General features: G+C 46.2%; 1 protein-coding gene across 2 annotated transcripts; it reads right to left on the bottom strand.

Moving 5' to 3' along the window:
• Positions 1-690: 690 nt before the first annotated feature.
• Positions 691-18,728, bottom strand: Nutf2 (nuclear transport factor 2). Of its 2 annotated transcripts, none has more exons than XM_057754414.1 (5): positions 18,633-18,728; positions 7,806-7,932; positions 5,191-5,262; positions 5,008-5,106; positions 691-1,203 (listed from the first exon to the last, which is right to left on the bottom strand). In XM_057754414.1, the coding sequence occupies exons 2-5, from the start codon at positions 7,902-7,904 to the stop codon at positions 1,090-1,092; spliced, it is 384 nt and encodes a 127-aa protein (XP_057610397.1). In that variant the 5' UTR covers positions 7,905-7,932; positions 18,633-18,728; the 3' UTR covers positions 691-1,089. The 2 variants fall into 2 exon arrangements, with proteins under 2 accessions (XP_057610397.1, XP_057610396.1); XM_057754413.1 differs by lacking the exon at positions 18,633-18,728 and adding an exon at positions 18,165-18,442.
• Positions 18,729-20,149: the final 1,421 nt, after the last annotated feature.

The following is a 20,149-nucleotide window of genomic DNA, read 5'->3' as shown; positions in this document are numbered from 1 at the left end:
AAGACCTGTGCCCAAACAAAGGAGCAGGGCAGAAACTGCCGTTAGGACTCCCTGGATTTGAAGAGCTCAGGTGTGTGGAAGGTAAGGAGACGGTGTATAAACGCCCTGCAGAACTAGAGCATTACTCTTTTATATTGATTTCTTCCATAATGTGGAATTTATACTCCAATTCAGTGGGGCCTGGCTAATATCCCAAGCAGGGAGAACAGCATCTCTTGTTTTGCATGGGAAATGTGGGCACTCTAAATCTGATTCTGACTGTTTTGGGGATAGAGCAGGTCCCTCCTCCTGGGACTTCCACCCAGAGAGTCTAAACATGGAAAACCGTATTTATCAAGGCCTTTCTGCTGCTCAAGGAGAATCACCTACCCTGCTACTAGATCAGAACCTACTCAGAGCAGAGGCCACAGGAGATGTCAGACAGAACCAACTGAAGAGCCTTCAGTACACGAAAAGCTTCAGGTCAGACCTGCTTCCAGCTCTTCCTGCTTTCCAGAGCCCAAGTGGGCTGAGGAGAACTCAGCCCTAGCAGGCTCGAGAGAAATTCAGTTGGGACTGCTAACTTCAGTCAATTTGCTCCTGGCAGCAGGTACTGTTACGGTAGGCAGAGATGGGAGGGCGGCATGAGGGGCAAGTGGCCAGAAATGTTGATGCCCAGCCAACTATTTAACTAATTAAAACAATTTAAACTGTTAAGAAAACTTTTGTGGTTTTATTGTATCATGAGGCATTGAAACATCTGAACAAATCAATTATCTGGGTGGTGAGGCAGCTGCTTTCTCCTTCACTTCTTTGGGTTACTAGAGCAACTTGTCAGTAGATTAAAAAATGAAATAAAACAAAAACCGACAATCTTTTGCATTACTTAAGTCTTTCCAAGGCATGCGCTGGTACAACACAAATGTCTCCTGTCAGATGCAACTAGTCTAGCATCCAAACATCATGCACAACACCGTGGTGACAGAAGCGCACTGCACCCACTCCCACCTCGGCCCTGCTCATTTGTGTATGATATTTGGAGCATCTGGAGGAGTGAGATAGTATTGGGAAGAGGAGGGAGGAGGAAACAGCGTGAGTGTGGCCAGGAGGTCAGCCGAAGTTATGCAGGGCAAGCCTGAACATGTCATTGGTGCAAACCCAAGCGTCGTTGATGTTCTTTAATAGAAACATCTGGTGGAAACCCATGATGGGATCTTCATCAGCCTGTATGGATAAGAAAAGAAATGATTCGGTAACAGGGCCAAGGAGCAGGAAGGATGTTCAGTGGTAGAACAAGGTAGAGAACACAGACTTTAGGCACTTACTGTCTTTTTTTTTTTTTTTTTTTTGAGATGGTTTCTCTGTGTAGCTCTGGCAGTCCTGGAACTCACTCTCACAGAGATCCGCCTGCCTCTGCCTCCCGAATGCTGGAATTAAAGGCCTGCTCCACCACCGCCCAGCTAGGCACTCACTGTCTTAAACCTGAATTCCAGTACAGCATAGGTACGTGTGAACGCGCACTGCTCAGACCAGAGGACCTGCCTGTCTCTGAACTCAACACTGTCTCTGGGTAGATGTTATATGTTGTAATATGAGCGGCAGGGCTGCGTCTCTGGCACCCAGCCGCCCACATGGCTAGCTTATGACCCAAAATAATTACACGGAAACTGTATTCTTTTAATTACTACCTGGCCCATTAGTTCCAGCCTCTTATTGGCTAGCTCTTACATATTGATCTAACCCATTTCTAATATTCTGTGTAGTCCACGAGCTGGCTTACCAGGAAAGGTCTTAACCTGCGTCTGTCTGGAGTGGGAGAATCATGGCAACTCCTGACTCGGCTTCTTTCTCCCAGCATTCTCTTCTGTTTACTCCACCCACCTAAGGGTTGGCCTATCAAATGGGCCTAGGCAGTTTCTTTATTAATTAACCAATGAAAGCAACAGATTAATACAAGACCCACCTCCATCAGTTATATAAAAAAAATTAAAAAAAAAAATTAAAGAATCCTGTAGCACTTACTATTTAATTTATAGTATCAAAAAACCATAAGCAATCTTAGTCAATAAAGCCAATTAGTCCAATCAGAAGAAATTACTGCGGCTGGAGAGATGATCAGAGGTTAAGAGCATTGCCTGCTCTTCCAAAGGTCCTGAGTTCAATTCCCAGCAACCACATGGTGGCTCACAACCATCTGTAATGAGGTCTGGTGCCCTCTTCTGGCCTGCAGGCATACACACAGATAGAATATTGCATACATAATAATTTTTTTTTTTTTTTTTTTTTTTGGTTTTTCGAGACAGAGTTTCTCTGTGGTTTTGGAGCCTGTCCTGGAACTAGCTCTTGTAGACCAGGCTGGTCTCGAACTCACAGAGATCCGCCTGCCTCTGCCTCCCGAGTGCTGGGATTAAAGGTGTGTGCCACCACCGCCCGGCTAATAAATATTAAAGAAAGAAAAAGAGGGGGAAAGGAGCCAGGCACAGTGATATACACCTTAAAATAAAAAAAAGTCAGGGCTGGTGAGATGGCTTAGAGGTTAAGAGCACTGACTGTTCTTCCAGAAGTCCTGAGTTCAATTCCCAGCAACCACATCGTGGCTCACAACCATCTGTATAATGAGATCTGGTGCTCTCTTCTGGTCTGTAGGCATACATGCATACAGAACACTGAATACATAATAAATAAACAAATCTTTTAAAAAAATGTCGCCAGGCAGTGATGGCACACGCCTTTAAACCCAGCACTCGGGAGGCGGAGACAGGTGGATCACTTTGAGTTTGAGGCCAACCTGGTCTACAATTAGTTCTAGGACAGGCTCCAAAACTACAGACAAACCCTGTCTTGAAAAACAAAACAAACAACAACAAGTCAACAAGATACTCAACGGGGTTGTCTCTCAGTGTCCAACTAACAGGACTACCTAATTCTTATGGGCAATGCAAGGGCTTGACCCTGCTCCTATTCATTTTGTCCTTTTTCTATAAAGGCTCTAGACCAGGTTTCCTCACTACTTTCTGTAACCATAGCCACTGACTACAAGCACTTAAATATGACTACCACAACCACGGAAGTTTATTTTAATTTAATTAGCACAATTTAAAACTGTGTGGAACTAGCCTAGTCTACATCACAAGTTCTAGGCCAGCATACATAGTGAGATCTGGACTTAAAACAAACAAAACAAAAATATATACACACGTAGGTAGGTAGGGTCGAGAGTGGAGTTCAGCCTGAGGAAACACTTGTGGGGTTGAGAGTGTAACTCAGCCTGAGAAAGTACCTGCTTAGCATGTACTCAATGCCCAGCACCAAGAAAAGAAGGGAGAAAGCAAGAAAGGTTAACTGCACATGGCTCATGACTATTACATTAAACAGAGCAGCAGATGGGTGGTGGTGGCGCACACCTTTAATCCCAGCACTGGGGAGGCAGAGGCAGGCGGATCTCTGTGAGTTTGAGGACAGCCTGGGCTACAAGAGCTAGTTCCAAAACCAAACAAAAAAACCCAAAATATCTGGTGATTCATACATGTAATCCCAACATTCTAGGATCAAAATGTTAAGATAAGGCTGGAATATGGTGAGACTCTGACTCAAAATAAATAAAGCTGCCGGGCGGTGGTGGCACACGCCTTTAATCCCAGCACTTGGGAGGCAGAGGCAGGCGGATCTCTGTGAGTTCAAGACCAGCCTGGTCTACAAGAGTTAGTTCCAGGACAGGCTCCAAAACCACAGAGAAACCCTGTCTCGAAAAACAAACAAACAAAAAAAACAAACAAACAAACAAAATAAATAAATAAATAAAGCTATATGGATTGGCACACACCTGTAATTGGAGCTCTTGAGGAATAGAGGCAGGAGGATTAGAGTTCAAGATGATCCTAGCTACACAGAGAAAATGAGATCACCTTGGGCTACATGAGACTATCTCAAAAACAATTTTTTTTTTTTGATTTTTTTTTTGTTTTTTTTTGTTTTTGTTTTTTCGAGACAGGGTTTCTCTGTGGTTTTGGAGCCTGTCCTGGAACTAGCTCTTGTAGACCAGGCTAGTTTTTTTTTGATTTTTTGAGACAGGGTTTCTCCGTAGTTTTTGGTTCCTGTCCTGGAACTAGCTCTTGTAGACCAGGCTGGCCTCGAACTCACAGTGATCCGCCTGCCTCTGCCTCCCGAGTGCTAGGATTAAAGGCGTGCACCACCACCGCCCAGCTCAAAAAAAATGTTTTTTATTCACTAAAAAATAAGGGAAAGCATTCAGGTGGGGAGGGGTGGGATGTGGGAGTAAGAAAAAGATGACTTCTTCATGTGGTGGCTCACACCTGTAGCGCTGGCTCTGGGGAGGCTAAAGCAGAACTATGAGCTGGTGGGATCTCTGAGTTTGAGGCCAGACTGGTCTACAGAGTGAGTTAGTTGTAGGACAGCCAAGCCACTCAAAGAAACCCTATCTCGGGCTGGAGAGATGGCTAAGCCATTAAAGGCTAGGCTCACTAGAAACCCTGTTGTTAGAGGCCGCTTATTGGCCTGACTGCTCAGACAGAAATAACCACACAGAAACTGTATTAATTAAGTCACTGCTTGGCCCATTAGCTCTAGCTTCTTACCGGCTAACTCTTACATATTAATTTAACTTATTTCTAGTAATCTGTGCATTGCCACGTGTCTGTGGCTTACCAGGAAAAGCTCCTAGCGTATGTCTCCAGCAGGCTATGTGCATCTCTCTGACTCTGTCTCCTTTCTGGCAGTATTCAGTTTAGTTTTCCCCGCCTACCTAAGTTCTGCCCTATCAAAAGGCCAAGGCAATTTCCTTATTTATCAATGGTATTCACAGCATACAGAATCCCACATCAAAACCCTATCTCAAAAAGCCAAAAAAGACAAGAAAAAGGCACGCCTAGGCAGTTACTTTGGCTTTTGATAGTCACTCTGGATGTCCCTTAATAAACACACCACATCCTGATATCCACAGGGAAGGCAGTAGCCCAGGGCCCTGCTTTGCCTACCCACGACTACCCTCAAACACAGTGACACTACTACCTTGAGCTGGCCTACAACCATGCTGATGATACAGCTATCTGGTGTAGGCTGATGGTCCTGCGCCGTGATACTATGCTGGATTTTCTGGAACGGAAGGCTCTGCAAGACAAAGAACAGGAGGCAGGCTGAGGTCAGAAGGGCATGAGATAAACTACCTGTTTCCCAGTTCTGGGCTTTACTTACAGACAACTTCTCCACAATGGCAGCTTTCCCCTGGAACTGCTGTCCTTCCCACGTAAGGCATGATGCATCAATCTGAAAAGTACATAGGAAATAGAAAGTCAGGGCCTCAGCACTCTAAGGCCTTAAAGGAAACAAGAAAGAAAAAAGTTCTCGCCGGGCGATGGTGGCGCACGCCTTTAATCCCAGCACTCGGGAGGCAGAGGCAGGCGGATCTCTGTGAGTTTGAGACCAGCCTGGTCTACAGAGCTAGTTCCAGGACAGGCTCCAAAACCACAGAGAAACCCTGTCTCGAAAAACCAAAAAACAAAAAAAAAAAAACCAAAAAACAAAAAAAAAAAAAAAGAAAAAAGTTCTCAAAAGGGTCTTGCTTGGGAAAATGAGTCTATACCTGTTCACTTGTCTGGAAACAAGAGAAAAATTAAGGGTGAATCCCAAATTTATACTAGTAATAATTTCTAAATTAGAAGTTCTTAATTTCTGCAGGGCGGTGGTCCTAGCACTTGCGAGGCAGAGGTAGGTAGACCTCTAACTTCAAGGCCAGCCTGGTCTACAGAGCGAGTTCCAGGAAAGCCAGGGCTACCGAGAAACCCCATCTCAAAAAACAAAAAGAAATTCTTTAATTCTTTTTTATTTCATTATTTTTTGAGGCAGAGTCTCACTTTGTAGCTCTGGTTGACCTCAAACTCAAAAGATCCATCTGCCTCAGCCTTCCAATGCTGTGATTAGAGGTTTATGCTACAATGCCTAGTAAACTTTCTAGATTATATACCATTGTTTCACTCTAAAAGATTATCAGCCAGGTGGTAGTGCTGCACACCTTTAATCATAGCATTTAGGAGGCAGAGGCAAGAGGATCTCTGAGTTCTAGGCCAGCCTGGTCTACAGAGAGAGTTTTAAGACAGTCAGAATTACACAGGTAAACCTTGTCTATAAAAAATCAAAACAAAAAGATTATCAAAATGTCCTTATTGGGGCTGGAGCGATGGCTCAGAGGTTAAGAGCATTGCCTGCTCTTCCAAAGGTCCTGAGTTCAATTCCCAGCAACCACATGGTGGCTCACAACCATCTGTAGAGGGGTCTGGTGCCCTCTTCTGGCCTGCAGGCATACACACAGACAGAATATTGTATACATAATAAATAAATAAATAAATATTAAAAAAAAAATGTCCTTATTAACACACACACTCTCCCCAACTTTGTAAACCAGTCTCACTGTGTAGCCCTGGCAGGCTAGATCCTTCTGTCTCCCAAGTGCTGGGATTAAAGGGACATGCTACCATGCTCAGCCAGTGACAGATAACTTTAGTCTTAAAAACATGAGAGGTTGTGGCAGGATGACGGAGTATTTGAGGCTAGCCAAAGCTACATAGTGAGCTATCACACTGGGGATGGCTGACAGTAGGAAGAGGTGGGAAATTCTGCTACTTCCAACTGTGACAGGCAAGTTTAAAGTTGCTTACTTTTGTGAGTTTTAGTTTCCTCACTCTTCAGAAGGAAACATTTGAGTGATTTTCAAATTTGCTTTATTTTACAATGACCTGTAATACAGCCCTTCAGAAGGCTGAAGCAGAGGAATCCAGGTCTGAGGCCAGCCTGAACAAAACAGTGAGATCCCTATGTCCAAAGGAAGAGGGGACGAGGGAAACTGGGAGAACAGTGGTAGAGCTCCCACCTTCCATGCACGGGCACCTGGGCTCAACCCCTCTACTCATAAAGACAATTATGTCATCTGTTATGAATTTGGTCTCTCAAATGCTAAGATGTCTTTCTTTTTTCTCAAATTTCTGAATGAAATCTGACATTGTGGAAGAGAAACTAATAACCTCTGACAGTCCAATCAGGCTCTAAGGCTCTTCCTGTCATTGTTATCCTGAGTAGACACATTAGCTGGCCTGACGAAATGCCCTTATGTGACTGAACATCAGGAGTCTAGAAAGAATATGAGTAAATGAGTATTCTTTTTCTTTTTTCTTCCCTCTCCCCTCCCCTCCCCTCCCCTTCTCTCCTCTCTCTCTCTCTCTCTGAGACAGTTTCTCTGTAGCTTTGGAGACTGTCCTGGAACTCACTCTATAGACCAGGATCTACTCAAGTTCACAGAGACCCACCTGTCTCTGCCTTCCAGGTGCTAGGAGGCACTGCCCAGCATTAGTATTCTTAAAATATCAAGTGCTGGGCAGTGGTGATGGTGCACGCCTTGAATCCCAGCATTGGGAGGCAGAGGCAGGCGGATCTCTGTGAGTTCAAAGCCAGCCTGGTCTATAGAGCTAGTTCTAGGACAGCCAGAACTACACAGAGAAACTGTCTCAAAAAACCCATCAAGTAATCTGCCTGCCTAGAAGATTCCTTGGGTTAACTACTTGATCCCCATGAGCACTCAGGTGTTCTGGTCTCAAATGACCTCCAGAAGCCAGCTTTGCATTGCAAATACTCATGGCTGCTGCCTCCAGAGGAAAATGAGTTCTAGTCTCTGACTGCTGCTACTTCCTCTGGAAGAGAGGTACTCTAGGACTATGTGCCCTGAGGAGGTGCCAACTACATGGAATGGCAATTCCCACTCTGATATTCAAAAATTACTTTCTTAGGGTCCTATTCTGGCTCTCATGTTGGAGACTTACGTAAATTGCGCCTAGTTGGGTTCTGTCGTTATCAAATAATTGGTAGTAATGCTGAATAAAGCTGGATCCAATCTGCTCCCAAATTGGCTTGTCTCCCATCCTGGAGAGTCACCCACCTCACCAAGACCTGCAAAGAGCAGCAAGACAAAGAAAGGCAGAAGAGTTAGCATCACAGAAGCATGAAGCAGCCAGCCACTGACCTTTGTCTTCCTAATCTCCTCATGCAGGTAAATCCTCTGTTGATACCTGTTCTTTCAGGGTATATGACAAAGCCCTGGGGATCTCATAGGAGACCTTATGAACCCCAACCAGTGGTAGAAACCACGTTTAGCCCATCTTCTAAGGAGTTCCAGGTTGATGATAGAGAGATGCCAGTTATACGAGATGGGTGCTGAGCATGTAACTGGGGCAAAGGAATACCAAAATAGCCCTATAATGCCCGGTAAGGGAGAAGAAGGAACTAAACACTGGTCCCAACTCCATATTTTCTTTTAATCCTCTCAATAACCTCTAAGGCCAGTTACTGTCATTCTACCCACTGATCAGACCAGAAACTACTGATGTATCTGTGTAGAATGTTTCTCTTTCAGCCTTCAAGCTTCCAACACTGTCTCAGGGATGTGCTGGCAATGGGAGGTGGGAGGGGAGAAGGGGAAGGAACGACACACATAGCTTCTAAAGACCCCACTCCTGACCACAGGAAGTCCTAAGGAGCCAGCCACCTAACAACTGTGAGGCAGGTGATTCTGCTTTGGTGACAATGACATCCTCCTCTCACTCCAGAACTGTCAGAAGGAAGAGAAAGGAACTAGATGGAGGCTGTGAGTGGGAAGGGGCACCTCTGCACATCAGCCCGTCTCACCAACTGCCCTCTTCCTGAAGGGGAAACCCCACCAGCTAGAGGCCATGATCCCAGGGATACCAATGTATCCCAGGGAATTGTCAAAGAAAGCCCTCCAAGAAAAAGGCAGCCTGCACTTCCTCTGGGCCCTACACACCCAGGTATTGTTTGTTCTGCATGGATCTGACTGCAGAGGAGCACACCCTCTATCCTGATAATATGTTTCAGACAAAACAGAAAGATAATTTCAGCCCAGCAGAAAACCATTAGCTGCGGTAGGAGCTAATCCAAGTCACTGCTTCTAGGGCTTCCATAGCCTCCTCTGCAAAAACTAAGATGTTAACCCTGGGCATACTGGTGGCTATGTAGCTTCTTTGCCAATCAGATTTAGTAAAGTGATTGTCTGACACGGTAAATACTAAGTTACTACCGTCACTATGACCTCAGCCAAGGCCAGAGGAGCTAGCAGGACAGGACAGAGTAGAGAAATAGAAATAAATTCAATCCTCTAGCTTATGACAGATCCTCTAGCCAATGAAGGGCCAGGAAATGAAGCCAGTTTTATTTTAAGTTCCCTAGGAGGTAGTTAAACTAAAAATAGAAACTCTATGCTCAGATGACTAAGAAATGTCCAGGAAAGTCTAAAACAAGCCATAGGAGAAAGCCTGGACCGTGCCACGCCTGTACACAGGAACATTAGGTGTGTCCCAGTTCACATTTGTGCCAAGAAACAAACCAATAAATGGAAGCACAGCACCTACTACTAGTTTTACAAGCAATCTTGGTCACGTTTCCAAATTTCCACATTTTCCTACCCTCACATCTCTGCCTCTTCTACCTTAGTATTCACTCAACATGTCCCAATGCCACAAAAACCCCAAGAAAGAGACTCTGCCCAGTTCCCAAGAGCTCTCGAAAAAAGCTGCAGAAGTAATGAGGGTCACTCTTCTGCCCTCAGACCACACCAAGGCTGGGCAGTTCTCGGGGGAGGTCCTAGAAAAGAACATGCCAAGCTAAAGAAAGCACCACCAAAACAGACAGGGGCAGGAAACTACGAAGCCAGAGATGGAAGCAAGAGAAAGTAAGGCTGGAAATCAATCCAGAACCAAAGTGCGGGCACATGGTAAGGCTGGCATGAGAAGGAGGGTGTTTTCTTTCAGTAGTACCATTCTATTTATCCTGTGACTCTCTCATCTGGGAGAATCTCACTATGCAGCCCAGAACTTGCTTCATTGACCAGGCTGGACTGTTATCCATCTGACATCTCCTTCTTAGTGCTAGGATTAAAGACTTACTACCATATCCAGTCAGGTAGGATTTTGTTTTGTTTTTGCTTGTTCTGAGACAGGGTAGAGGCAGGAGGGTCAAAATCTCAAGGTGTCCATCCCTTGGGTACACAGGGAGTTTGAGGTCAGCCTGGGTTTGAGACCTTGTTTCAAAAGTAAAACAACAAAAAGAAAATCCTCAAAAAAGACCACATAAAGATCTTTGTTTAAGGATACCAAAAGCAGCTCCAGGAGCCAACACCAACCTTACTCTAAGCCTGCTCGATCTTCATGCATTTATTTCCACGTACCCAAACATGATAAGTGATGTTCCACTGCCATCTTGCTTTACAGAGAGTAAACTTAGGTGAGGTTGAACAATTTAGAAGGGCTTGCCTAAAGTTCATTCAGAATCAGGGCTGACATGCTTTTGTATGACTGAACATGTTTCCTTCAACACTGCTGCCTTTGGGTTAAAGTCAAATCCTAAACCCAGTATGGCAGTGCATCTCTCCAGCCCCAGCACTCAGGCAGTTTTAAAGGAGAGAATAATGAGTTATAGGCAGGCCAGAGCTATATAGCAAGACACATCTTAAAACAAGCAGCCAGGTACCTGGAGCACGCCTGTAATTCCACCACTTGGTAGGCACAGTAGGACTGTTGTGAGTTTCAGGCCACCAGATTGCACAGTGAAAACTTATTTGAGACTTATTCAAAAAATAATAGGATCCGGGTGTGGTGTTGTGCAGGCCTTTAATTCTAGCACCTGGAGGCAGAGGCAGGAGGATTTCGGCTGAGTTTGAGGCCAGCACGGTCTGGACAGTGACTTAAAGGCTAGCCAGAGCTACCTTGTCTCAACCAACCAAACTAAAACAAAAACAAAGAGAGGGACTGGAGCGCCTCAGGTCACTAGTGCTTCCAACTCCAAATGATCTGATGATACTCTCTTCTGGTCACACAGACATACAAAAACAAAAAACCAAAACCACACAAGACAAACTGCTAGGTGTGACATACGCCTAAAACCCAAGTTTTTGGGATGCTGAGGTGAAAAAATTAGAAAATCAAGATCACCTCAGTGACAACAGTGAGACTGGCCTGGGCTACAGAGTAACTCTCAAAATAATAAATAAAAAGGCGTTGGCTGCTCTTCTAGAGGACCTGGGTTCAATTCCCAGAAGCCACACGAAGGCCCACAACCTCTGCAACTCAAGGGCAGCAGGCTCGAATGTGGTGCAGATATTTATGCAGAAAAAATACCCATACAAATAAAATACATAAAAAGAGCAAGAAGCAGTGCACATCTCTACCTTCAGCTCAGGAGGCAGAGATCGACAGGGTTTGGAAGTAGACTGGTCTACACAGTAAGTTCTAGGACACCCAGAGTTACATGAGACCCAGTCTCAAAAGTAAACAACACTAATAAAAACAAAACAACAACAAAAAGGGTAAGACAAACAAAAAAATATAAAACTCTCCAAGCTCTGCTGGGGTCATCTATACCCACCCCTATCTTTCCAGCCATTCACTCTTATCTGGATCTAGCACTACACACACACACACACACACACACACCCCAGGTCCAGAGCTTGCTCACCAGCATTTTTGCAAAGGTGAATCCCTATCCAGGATACAATCACTTGCTTGGTCAATTCTTATTCTTTCCCCCAAGTCACTGATCAACTCATTACCAGACACCAATGTTGACCCCAGCTCTGTTCCTCTGCCTTGAAGCCCTATTACTCCCATGTGGGCTTTCCCTGTTTTTTCGTGTTTTTGTTTTGTTTCAATACCGGGTTTCTTTGTGTAACAGTCCTGGTAGTCCTGGAACTGCTTTGTAGACCAGGCTGGCCTTGAACTCAGAGTGCTCGGATTAAAGGTGGGTGTGCCCACCACACCTAGTCACTGAGTCACACACACAGCTTTCTCAGTACAGAATACAGAGGCATGCAAACCACAGATTTAATAGTTTACTCAAAACCTACAATGTTTAACTGGGCAGTGGTGGCGCACGCCTTTAATCCCAGCACTCGGGAGGCAGAGGCAGGCGGATCTCTGTGAGTTCGAGACCAGCCTGGTCTACAGAGCTAGTTCCAGGACAGGCTCCAAAACCACAGAGAAACCCTGTCTCGAAAACCAAAACAAAACAAAAACAAACAAAAAAAAAACCTACAACGTTTTCAACTCAGTTTATTTTGTTTTTTTTTTTTGTTTGTTTTTCGAGACAGGGTTTCTCTGTGGTTTTGGAGCCTGTCCTGGAACTAGCTCTGTAGACCAGGCTGGTCTCGAACTCACAGAGATCCGCCTGCCTCTGCCTCCCAAGTGCTGGGATTAAAGGCGTGCGCCACCACCGCCCGGCTCTCGTCACTGCTTCTTATACCTGGACCATTCTTGCAACTAGACACCTGGCTCCCTGTCATGTGTCAATTCAAATGTCACCTCTTCACTGATACCTTCCCTGACTATCCTCATCTTCATCCTTTCACAATTTCATAGAGATATGACTTGATCATATTCTCCCTCGCTGTCTTCTCAAATCCCCTTCTCCCACCAAACCTTCTTTCCATTTAATTAAAGTTACTTGCATAAGCATGAGCAAGGAAGGCTATTTTCTTGAGCAGGGCAAACCACAAAGTCAACACCACAAATAACTCCCTTTCTCGGCAATCATTAACTATTCGCTGTTTGCAGCTCTTCAGGGAGGGGTGGGAGTCCTATGAGCCCCCCCCCCCATGAAATGTCGGGGACCCAATCTTATGCAGATAGCTGCTGCTGTGAGTTCACGGTACATCAGCCACGTTATGTCCCAAAGTCTGCTTACTCATATTATCTCCTGTATTGCTCTTCTTAGCATTCATCATCCTGTCTGTGCATCATGTTTATATTGTGGTCTCTCTTCCTGACCAGGTAGCCTAATCACCCATTTCCATGGTATCTGGCCAAGTCCTCAATAACTTTTTTTGACAAAGTGTATTAATGTATGGGCTGGCTGATCTCTGGGGTTGTCAGTTTTGGGCAATCCCGCTCAACATTAAGTGGCTCAGCAACCCATGTCTCACTCACCCACACCTTCTATCTAAGATGCCAGTTCCAGGACAGCTAGAGACACGCTGTCTTGAAAAGACAAAAAAGAAAGGAAGGAAGGAAGGAAGGAAGGAAGGAAGGAAGGGAGGGAGGGAGGGAGGGAGGGAGGGAGGGAGGGAGGGAGGGAGGGAGGGAGGGAGGGAGGGAGGGAAGGAGGGAGGGTGGGTTGCCTTTAATTCCAGCACTTGGGAGGCAGAGGCATATAGATTTCAGTGAGTTCCAGGACAGCCAGGACTGTTACAGAGAGAAACACTGTCTCAAAACAAAACAAACCCCAGAGACTGTAAGCCACCATGTGGTTGCTGGGAAGTGAACTCAGGACCTCTGGAAGAACAGCTAGTGTTCTTGACTGCTGAGCTATTTCTCCAGCCCCCTTCTGCCTAACTTTTTTTTTTCTTTAAAGTCTATAGCACCCAGTATTCCCACCCAAGTACTAACCAGGTCTGACCCTGCTTAACTTCTGAGATCAGACGAGACTGGGTGCGTTCAGGGTGGTTGGCCGTAGACCTCTGCCTAACTTTCAATGTCCACCTTGGAAAATACTTTTCTATTTCCCTTGGCTCCAAAAGACTATTCTCACGCTGGAGGCCCCAGTGAGAATAAACTGAAATACAGTCTGCAATGGCCATCTCTTGACTCCATACTCAAAATCCCTGTGACCAGTTCTGGTGATCCTTCACTGGGGAAGCCTCCTCTAATCTTTCACTCTAGAAAGATGTTCTGGTTTCCACTTAAGGAACAAGTGGTTCAGTGGGTAGAGTGCTGGCCAGAGACTACCACAAGCCCAGTTTGATCCCTAGCTCTACCTAAACAGGACAGTGAAGGCACACAGACCTATGATATAATCCAAGCCAATCCAGAGGTGGAAGCCGGAGGAACAGGACGGAATTCCAAGGATTCGTCACTTGAATCAAGCTGATCACGAGGGAATCTCAATTAAGAGGTGTCACACACCCATGTTTCAGGCAGACAATGTAGGTGACATTCCCAGGCATCTTGGGAACGATCAGACTCCTCTGGTTTTTACCAGACACTGGAGAGAAGGTGGTGCCAATAAGTCTTTGCTCTTCAGCACTCTAATCCTATAAAGAACTAGAGTGCCACAATTCTCTCCAGCTAAGCCTTCAGCATAAACCACCAACATTACTCCATCACCTTCTCTCTCTAGCACCAGGACTATATGTGTTTGCGTGTCCCTGGAGCCTCAGCCTGGAGTCATTCAAAAAGGACAAAAGAATGTCTTCAGAAAAAAATCTGAACATTCAGAGAAAAACAAAACAAACCTTGATCGTGTCAAGCTAAATGCTTACTAAGGGAATCTTGGTTTTTTGGTTTTTTTTTTGATATATGGTCTCATTATATAATCCAGACTGTCTTTTTTTTTTTTTCCCTCCCTTTTTTTTAGATTTTTGAGACAGGGTTTCTCTGTGTAGCTCTGGCTGTCCTGGAACTTACTCTGTAGACCAGACTGGCCTCAAACTCAGAGATCCATCTGCCTATGCCTCTCAAGTACTGGAAGTAAAGGTATGAGCCACCATGACAAGGCTTGTCCTAACTCTTAACCCCACTCCTGCCTCAAGCTCCAGAGTGTTAAGATTAGTCATTCTTTTGCATGGTGTTTGTGTGCACACGCTCATGCAGGTGTGTGCCTAAATATCACAAGAAGCCCAGGTCAGTCTCACTGAACTTGGAGCTAGGCTGGCAGTCAGCAAGCCCCAGAAAACTGTCAGCCTCTGACAATACTTGGGTAGGTGCTGGGGATTTAAACTCAGGTCGTCGCCGGGTTGCGGCAGTGCACGCCTTTAATCCCAGCCCTGGGGAGGCAGAGGCAGGCAAATCTGTGAGCTCAAGGCCAGCTACAAGAGCTAGTTCCAGAACAGGCTCCAAAGCTACAGAGAAACTTTGTCTCGAAAAAGCACACCCACAGGCTGGAGAGATGGCTCAGCGGTTAAGAGCATTGCCTGCCCTTCTAAAGGTCCTGAGTTCAATTCCCAGCATCCACATGGTGGCTCACAACCATCTGTAATGGGGTCTGGTGCCCTCTTCTGGCCTGCAGGCATACACACAGACAGAATATTGCATACATAATAAATAAATAAATAAATAAATAAATAAATAAATAAATAAATAAATAAATAAATATATTTAAAAAAAACACACACACACAAAAAAAAACCCCACAAAAAAACCGAAACAACAAAAACAACTCAGGTTCTCAAACTTGCACAGCAAGCATTCTTACCCACTTGGGTATCTCTTACACTAAAACAGTGGTTTCTCATCCTTCCTAATGCTGTGATACTTTAATAAGATTCCTCAGGTTATACATTTTCATTGCTACTTTGTAACTGCAATTTTGCTGTTATAAATAATAATGTAAATATCTGGGTTTTCCAAAGGTATTAGCAACCCCTGTGAAAGGGTCAGTCAACCCCCAATGGGTTGTGATCCACAGCTGAGAACCGATTTTTTGAAGGTTTTTTGTTGTCCTCATGTTTCTGAGAAGGGGGTCTTGTAATTCCGGGTTGGTCTGAAATGCATGATCACGCCTTCAGTATCACAGGTTCCAGAATTACAGGTATTTGCCACCTTTGTGATAAAAGACACCTAATTCTAGAATTCCCAATTCTGCATTTTTATCATTTTCTCAGTGCACTAACTGCAGAGGCAGCAGAATAAAGCAACACATGGTTCAGACAGAAGCGGGATTCTAGAAATGGACCAAAGTTTATATTAAAAGGCCAACTGTGGCGATGTACATCAATAATCCTAGTAGTTTTGGAGGCTGAAACAAGACGATTGTAACTCAAGGCCAGCCTAGGCTATATAGCAAGTTCAGAACTACTCTGAATTACATAGCTATACTGAGGCTCCTGAGATAGCCCAAGAGGTGAAGTCCCTGTTGTGCTGCCTAACACCTAATGATATGATGACGAGAACTGACCCCACAGCTGTGGCACATGCAGAGTCGAACACAAAATATATTTCTAAATGAAAAAAAAAAAAAGATTAAGAAATAATTTTATTAGTTAAGACACACAAGTTTTCTTGTCACTTGTTTGTGCAGCTATACTCAATTGTCCTATGTCAGGTCCCATGACTTTCTACAGAGCAGGAGAGGGCACAGAGAGATTCTGAAGAACCTCAGGGTTCTCCTTTATCTTTCAGACCTCAGTGACCTTCCAAGCCCATAGAGATCAAGGGCTTCTCAGGGTCAGGATGCCTAACAATGGTTTACTCTAGAAAGAAGTTTCTGGAAACCTTTTCTAGGAACTTCTGAGGAATAAGGAGAGACCTAAATTCCTATTTCTGGCTAGTTTTGGAGAACTGTATCTTTTTGATCCTCAAGTTGCTGGAGTACACATAGCCTAGCATTTATAATGTCTAGGGTATGATCCCTAGCACTGCACACACACACACATATATATATATATATAATAAAGGAGATCCCATCACAAGCTACCCAGAAGTTTGGAATACGCAAAGTGATCTACAGCCATAATAAACCTAGCTCATCTGAAACTCAGACAAGCTAGTTTGTTTTGTTTCTTTGAGACAGGGTCTCATATATCCCAGGCTGGCCTTGAATTTCCTATGTAGTGGAAGATATAACTTCTGATCCTCGTGCTCCTTCCTTTTCAAGCTAAGTGAACTGGGATTTCAAGCTTGTGCCACCACACCCAGTGTTTTCAGTGCTAGCGATTAAACAAGAAATCTACGAACCCACTTCTCAAGTGAACACCAGAAAGACATTATCTGAGGAAATATTCAAGGAGCAGGTGGGCAGAAGACAGTGGCTTCCTGCTTTCTGGCCCAGGCAGTCATTCTAAGAGGCCGGGCACTCTGCTTGCTGAGGCCAGATCTGCAGGCCTGACCTGCTTTTTAGTCCTTATGAGAACACAGAAGCTGTAACCGGCCGGAGAGTTCAAACTGACAAGAGCTGCCTTCAGCCACGTCCTACGAGCTTCCCTACACTAGCCCCTTCATCACTGCTCACAAAGAAGTGCCTTCAAAGCCTGCCTAATAGGGGCTGGAGAGATGGCTCAGTGGTTAAGAGAACTGTCTGCTCTTCCAGAGGTCCTGAGTTCAGTGACCTCGTCGCGCAACGGTAGCGCGTCTGACTCCAGAGGTCCTGAGTTCAATTCCCAGCAACCACACGGTGGCTCCAAACCATCTGTAAGGAGATCTGGCGCCCTCCTCTGGCGTGTGGGTATAAATGGAGGCAGAAAGTTGTATACATAATAAATAATCTTAAAAAAAAAAAAAGCCGCCAGGCGGTGGTGGCGCACGCCTTTAATCCCAGCACCTGGGAGGCAGAGGCAGGCGGATCTCTGTGAGTTCGAGACCAGCCTGGTCTACAAGAGCTAGTTCCAGGACAGGCTCCAAAACCACAAAGAAACCCTGTCTCGAAAAACCAAAAAAAAAAAAAGCCTGCCTAATAGTAACTGGTTATATACACCTCTTCTCCAGAAACTCATCTATGGTGCCATTAGTAAGGCAATTTCTCAAAGCCCAACCTGTTCTCACAGGCAGCGCCAGCACAAGTGAAAAGAAACCAGACATTCCGCGACTTCCAGCTCCAGGTCTGCAACCAGCTTCAAGAGGCAAATACTGTCCAAACCAGAGTTCTAGTCACAAGGTCCCTTCCACCTTTACTATATCCTACCTCATCGGGAGTCATCTTTCTTCCAGGCTACGCGATGCTGACTCTAGGAGTTCTGATGGATTGCAGAATTGGGCCGTGCCTGAGGAACTAACAAAACCCTTGGTGGTTCACACTCACACAACTAATTTCACTTCTTTGGCATCCTTCCTCCATTATAACAAAGTCAGGCAACCCACCCCCAGAGCTGGAGCCTAGTCATGGATAAAGAAGTGTGGAGGCTGGGCCTAGCAGCCGGGAGCTTCCTCTCCAAAGACACAAGATCCAGATTTTCTAAGACTAACTAGAGATAAAGTCCCACGAGGCATCCCCTCCCGCCCCAGATTCCCTCCCCTGTCCTCCATGCTGGACAATGCAGCACAGGTTCCACCGAGGTAGAGGTTAAGTTTCGTGCACTCCCAGCAGGCAATCAGGCAGAGAAGCGTTCACCTACATCCTAGCCGGGCTATGGTTTGGAACCGGGCAATGGTCCCAAGCCCCAGCAGCGGCAGGCGGGCAACCCTTACCCATGCTGGCTCTGGAGCGAGCTGGGTGACGTTGCCCATCCCCGGATCTTCGCCGACCGGTGGTGGGACGTGGGTCTGGGGTCGGCCCGCCAACCTGCCTGCAGAGGTTGTAGGATTCGAGCAAGCCAGGGAAGTACACACAGGGCGGGGCCCTGAGAGCTATCCTGATCATCCGGACCAGAAAAAAAGACATGGCCACAACGCAGTCCGGCGCAACAGCCAGGACACAGGGCTGCACGGACAGGCGTCCGTCAGGCTCTCAGCATTCCCCCGGCCGCGGCCGCAGAGAATCCGCGGGAGGCGGAGCCGCGCGCGACACATGGTGCGGGCCCCGCGCCTCTTCGGGCCGCTGGGGGGGTGTGAAGAGGGGAGGGGCCTCCCAGGGCCTCGAAGCAGAAGCTCCTGGCGGCCTAGAACGCGGCTCCTGCGGCCCAGCCCCCGCCCCGGCGAGCTGGCCCCAACACTCACCCGTGGGGCTGGCACGATGGCGGCAGCAGCAGCGGCAATCCAGCGCGGTCTGCGACCGACTGTCCCTTCCCCCCTGCCTTCCCTCGCCCGTTCCGCTGCCCTCTGGGAAACGTAGTCCCGACACACGCCTTATGAGCGTCAGTGAGCTTCAATAATACTACAACTCCCAGAATGCTAAGCGCGGAGGCGCAACCACGGCTCGCTGCGCGGGAGGAGAGGTTAAGTCAGGGAAGGAGGCTGTCTGAGCGAGCCCTGAGAATTGTGGTCTAGTGGAAGCCTCTGGAACACGGAATTGGCGCCAGGCGAGGATCAACTCTCGGTCGTAGTCCGGACCCTGCTGGTCTGGCCCCGCCTAGGTGGTGCGGTCGGTGGTGCCTGACCCCGCCTTCGTGGGAGCCTGGTCTAGCTTGGAGCTGGTCTGGCTCCTCCTAGCAGCCCCTTTCTGGGCCCCTAGGCGGTAAGACGTTCAGTCTGGCTACTAGTTACGCTCACGGCGTTACCTTAAACCACGTGACGAAACCCACCCGTCTCTTGTCCCAACATTCGTTGAATTAGCTGTCTCGGAGGGAGATACTTACCTCCAAAGTTGGTTGCAAGCTGACTAGGCTTTTCTTAGACCCGAGACTCAAAACGCCCCTTTGGTCTGTCATACTTGGGAGAGGGTAACCTCACTTGTACAGACAGGGATTTTCAAAACTGAATCGTTGAGTTTGGGGGTGGTTTTTGTTTATTTGGTTCGTTTTATTTTTTTTATTATTATTATTATTATTATTATTTTGGTTTTTCGAGACAGGGTTTCTCTGTGGCTTTGGAGCCTGTCCTGGAACTAGCTCTGTAGACCAGGCTGGTCTCGAACTCACAGAGATCCGCCTGCCTCTGCCTCCCGAGTGCTGGGATTAAAGGCGTGCGCCACCACGCCCGTCGGTTCGTTTTATTTTTAAATGTATAGGTTTTCTTGTTTTGTTGCAGCAGAGTAATTAGGAAGTTTTTTGTCTTTTACATTTTATTTGTGTTGAGGCTAGAGGAAGCTTACAGGAGTCAGTTCTTCCACCATGGCGGCCTAGAAGTAAGATTCTCAAGCTTAGAGGCAAGTTATTTTACCCACTGAGCCATCTCGTCCTCTGAATTTTTCTTTTTTTCTTTCTTTTTTTTGGAGATGGGGTTTCTCTGTGTAGCCCTGGCTGCTCTGGAACTTACTTGCTCTGTATACCAGAATGGCCTTAAACTCAGAGATCCACGTGCCTCTGCCTCCCAAACTGCTGGGATTAAAGGTGATGTGTGATCACCACTTTTTTTTTTTTTTTTTTTTTTTTTTTTGAGATGGTTTCTCTGTGTAAACAGCCCTGGCTGTCCTGGAACTCACTCTGTAGACCAGGCTGGCATCGAAGTCACTGAGATCCACCTGCCTGTGCCTCCCAAGTGCTGGGATTAAAGGCATGTGCCACCACCGCCCAGGCCGAATTTTAATTTTTTTGTTTTTGTTTTTGTTTTTTCGAGACAGGGTTTCTCTGTGGCTT

The sequence above is a fragment of the Chionomys nivalis genome, chromosome 21 (genome assembly GCF_950005125.1).
Source record: "Chionomys nivalis chromosome 21, mChiNiv1.1, whole genome shotgun sequence".
Classification (NCBI taxonomy): domain Eukaryota; kingdom Metazoa; phylum Chordata; class Mammalia; order Rodentia; family Cricetidae; genus Chionomys; species Chionomys nivalis.
The sequence above is the reverse complement of the archived record's forward strand: the minus strand, read 5'-3'. Positions and strand labels throughout refer to the sequence as shown.

Coding starts and splice junctions, on each gene's coding strand:
- Nutf2 (XM_057754414.1), bottom strand. CDS start 7,904: ATGGGAGACAAGCCAATTTGGGAGCAGATTGGATCCAGCTTTATTCAG. Junction 5,107..5,190: donor CCATTGTGGAGAAGTTGTCT/GTAAGTAAAGCC, acceptor TTTGTCTTGCAG/AGCCTTCCGTTCCAGAAAAT. Junction 1,204..5,007: donor TGGTTGTAGGCCAGCTCAAG/GTAGTAGTGTCA, acceptor TTATCCATACAG/GCTGATGAAGATCCCATCAT.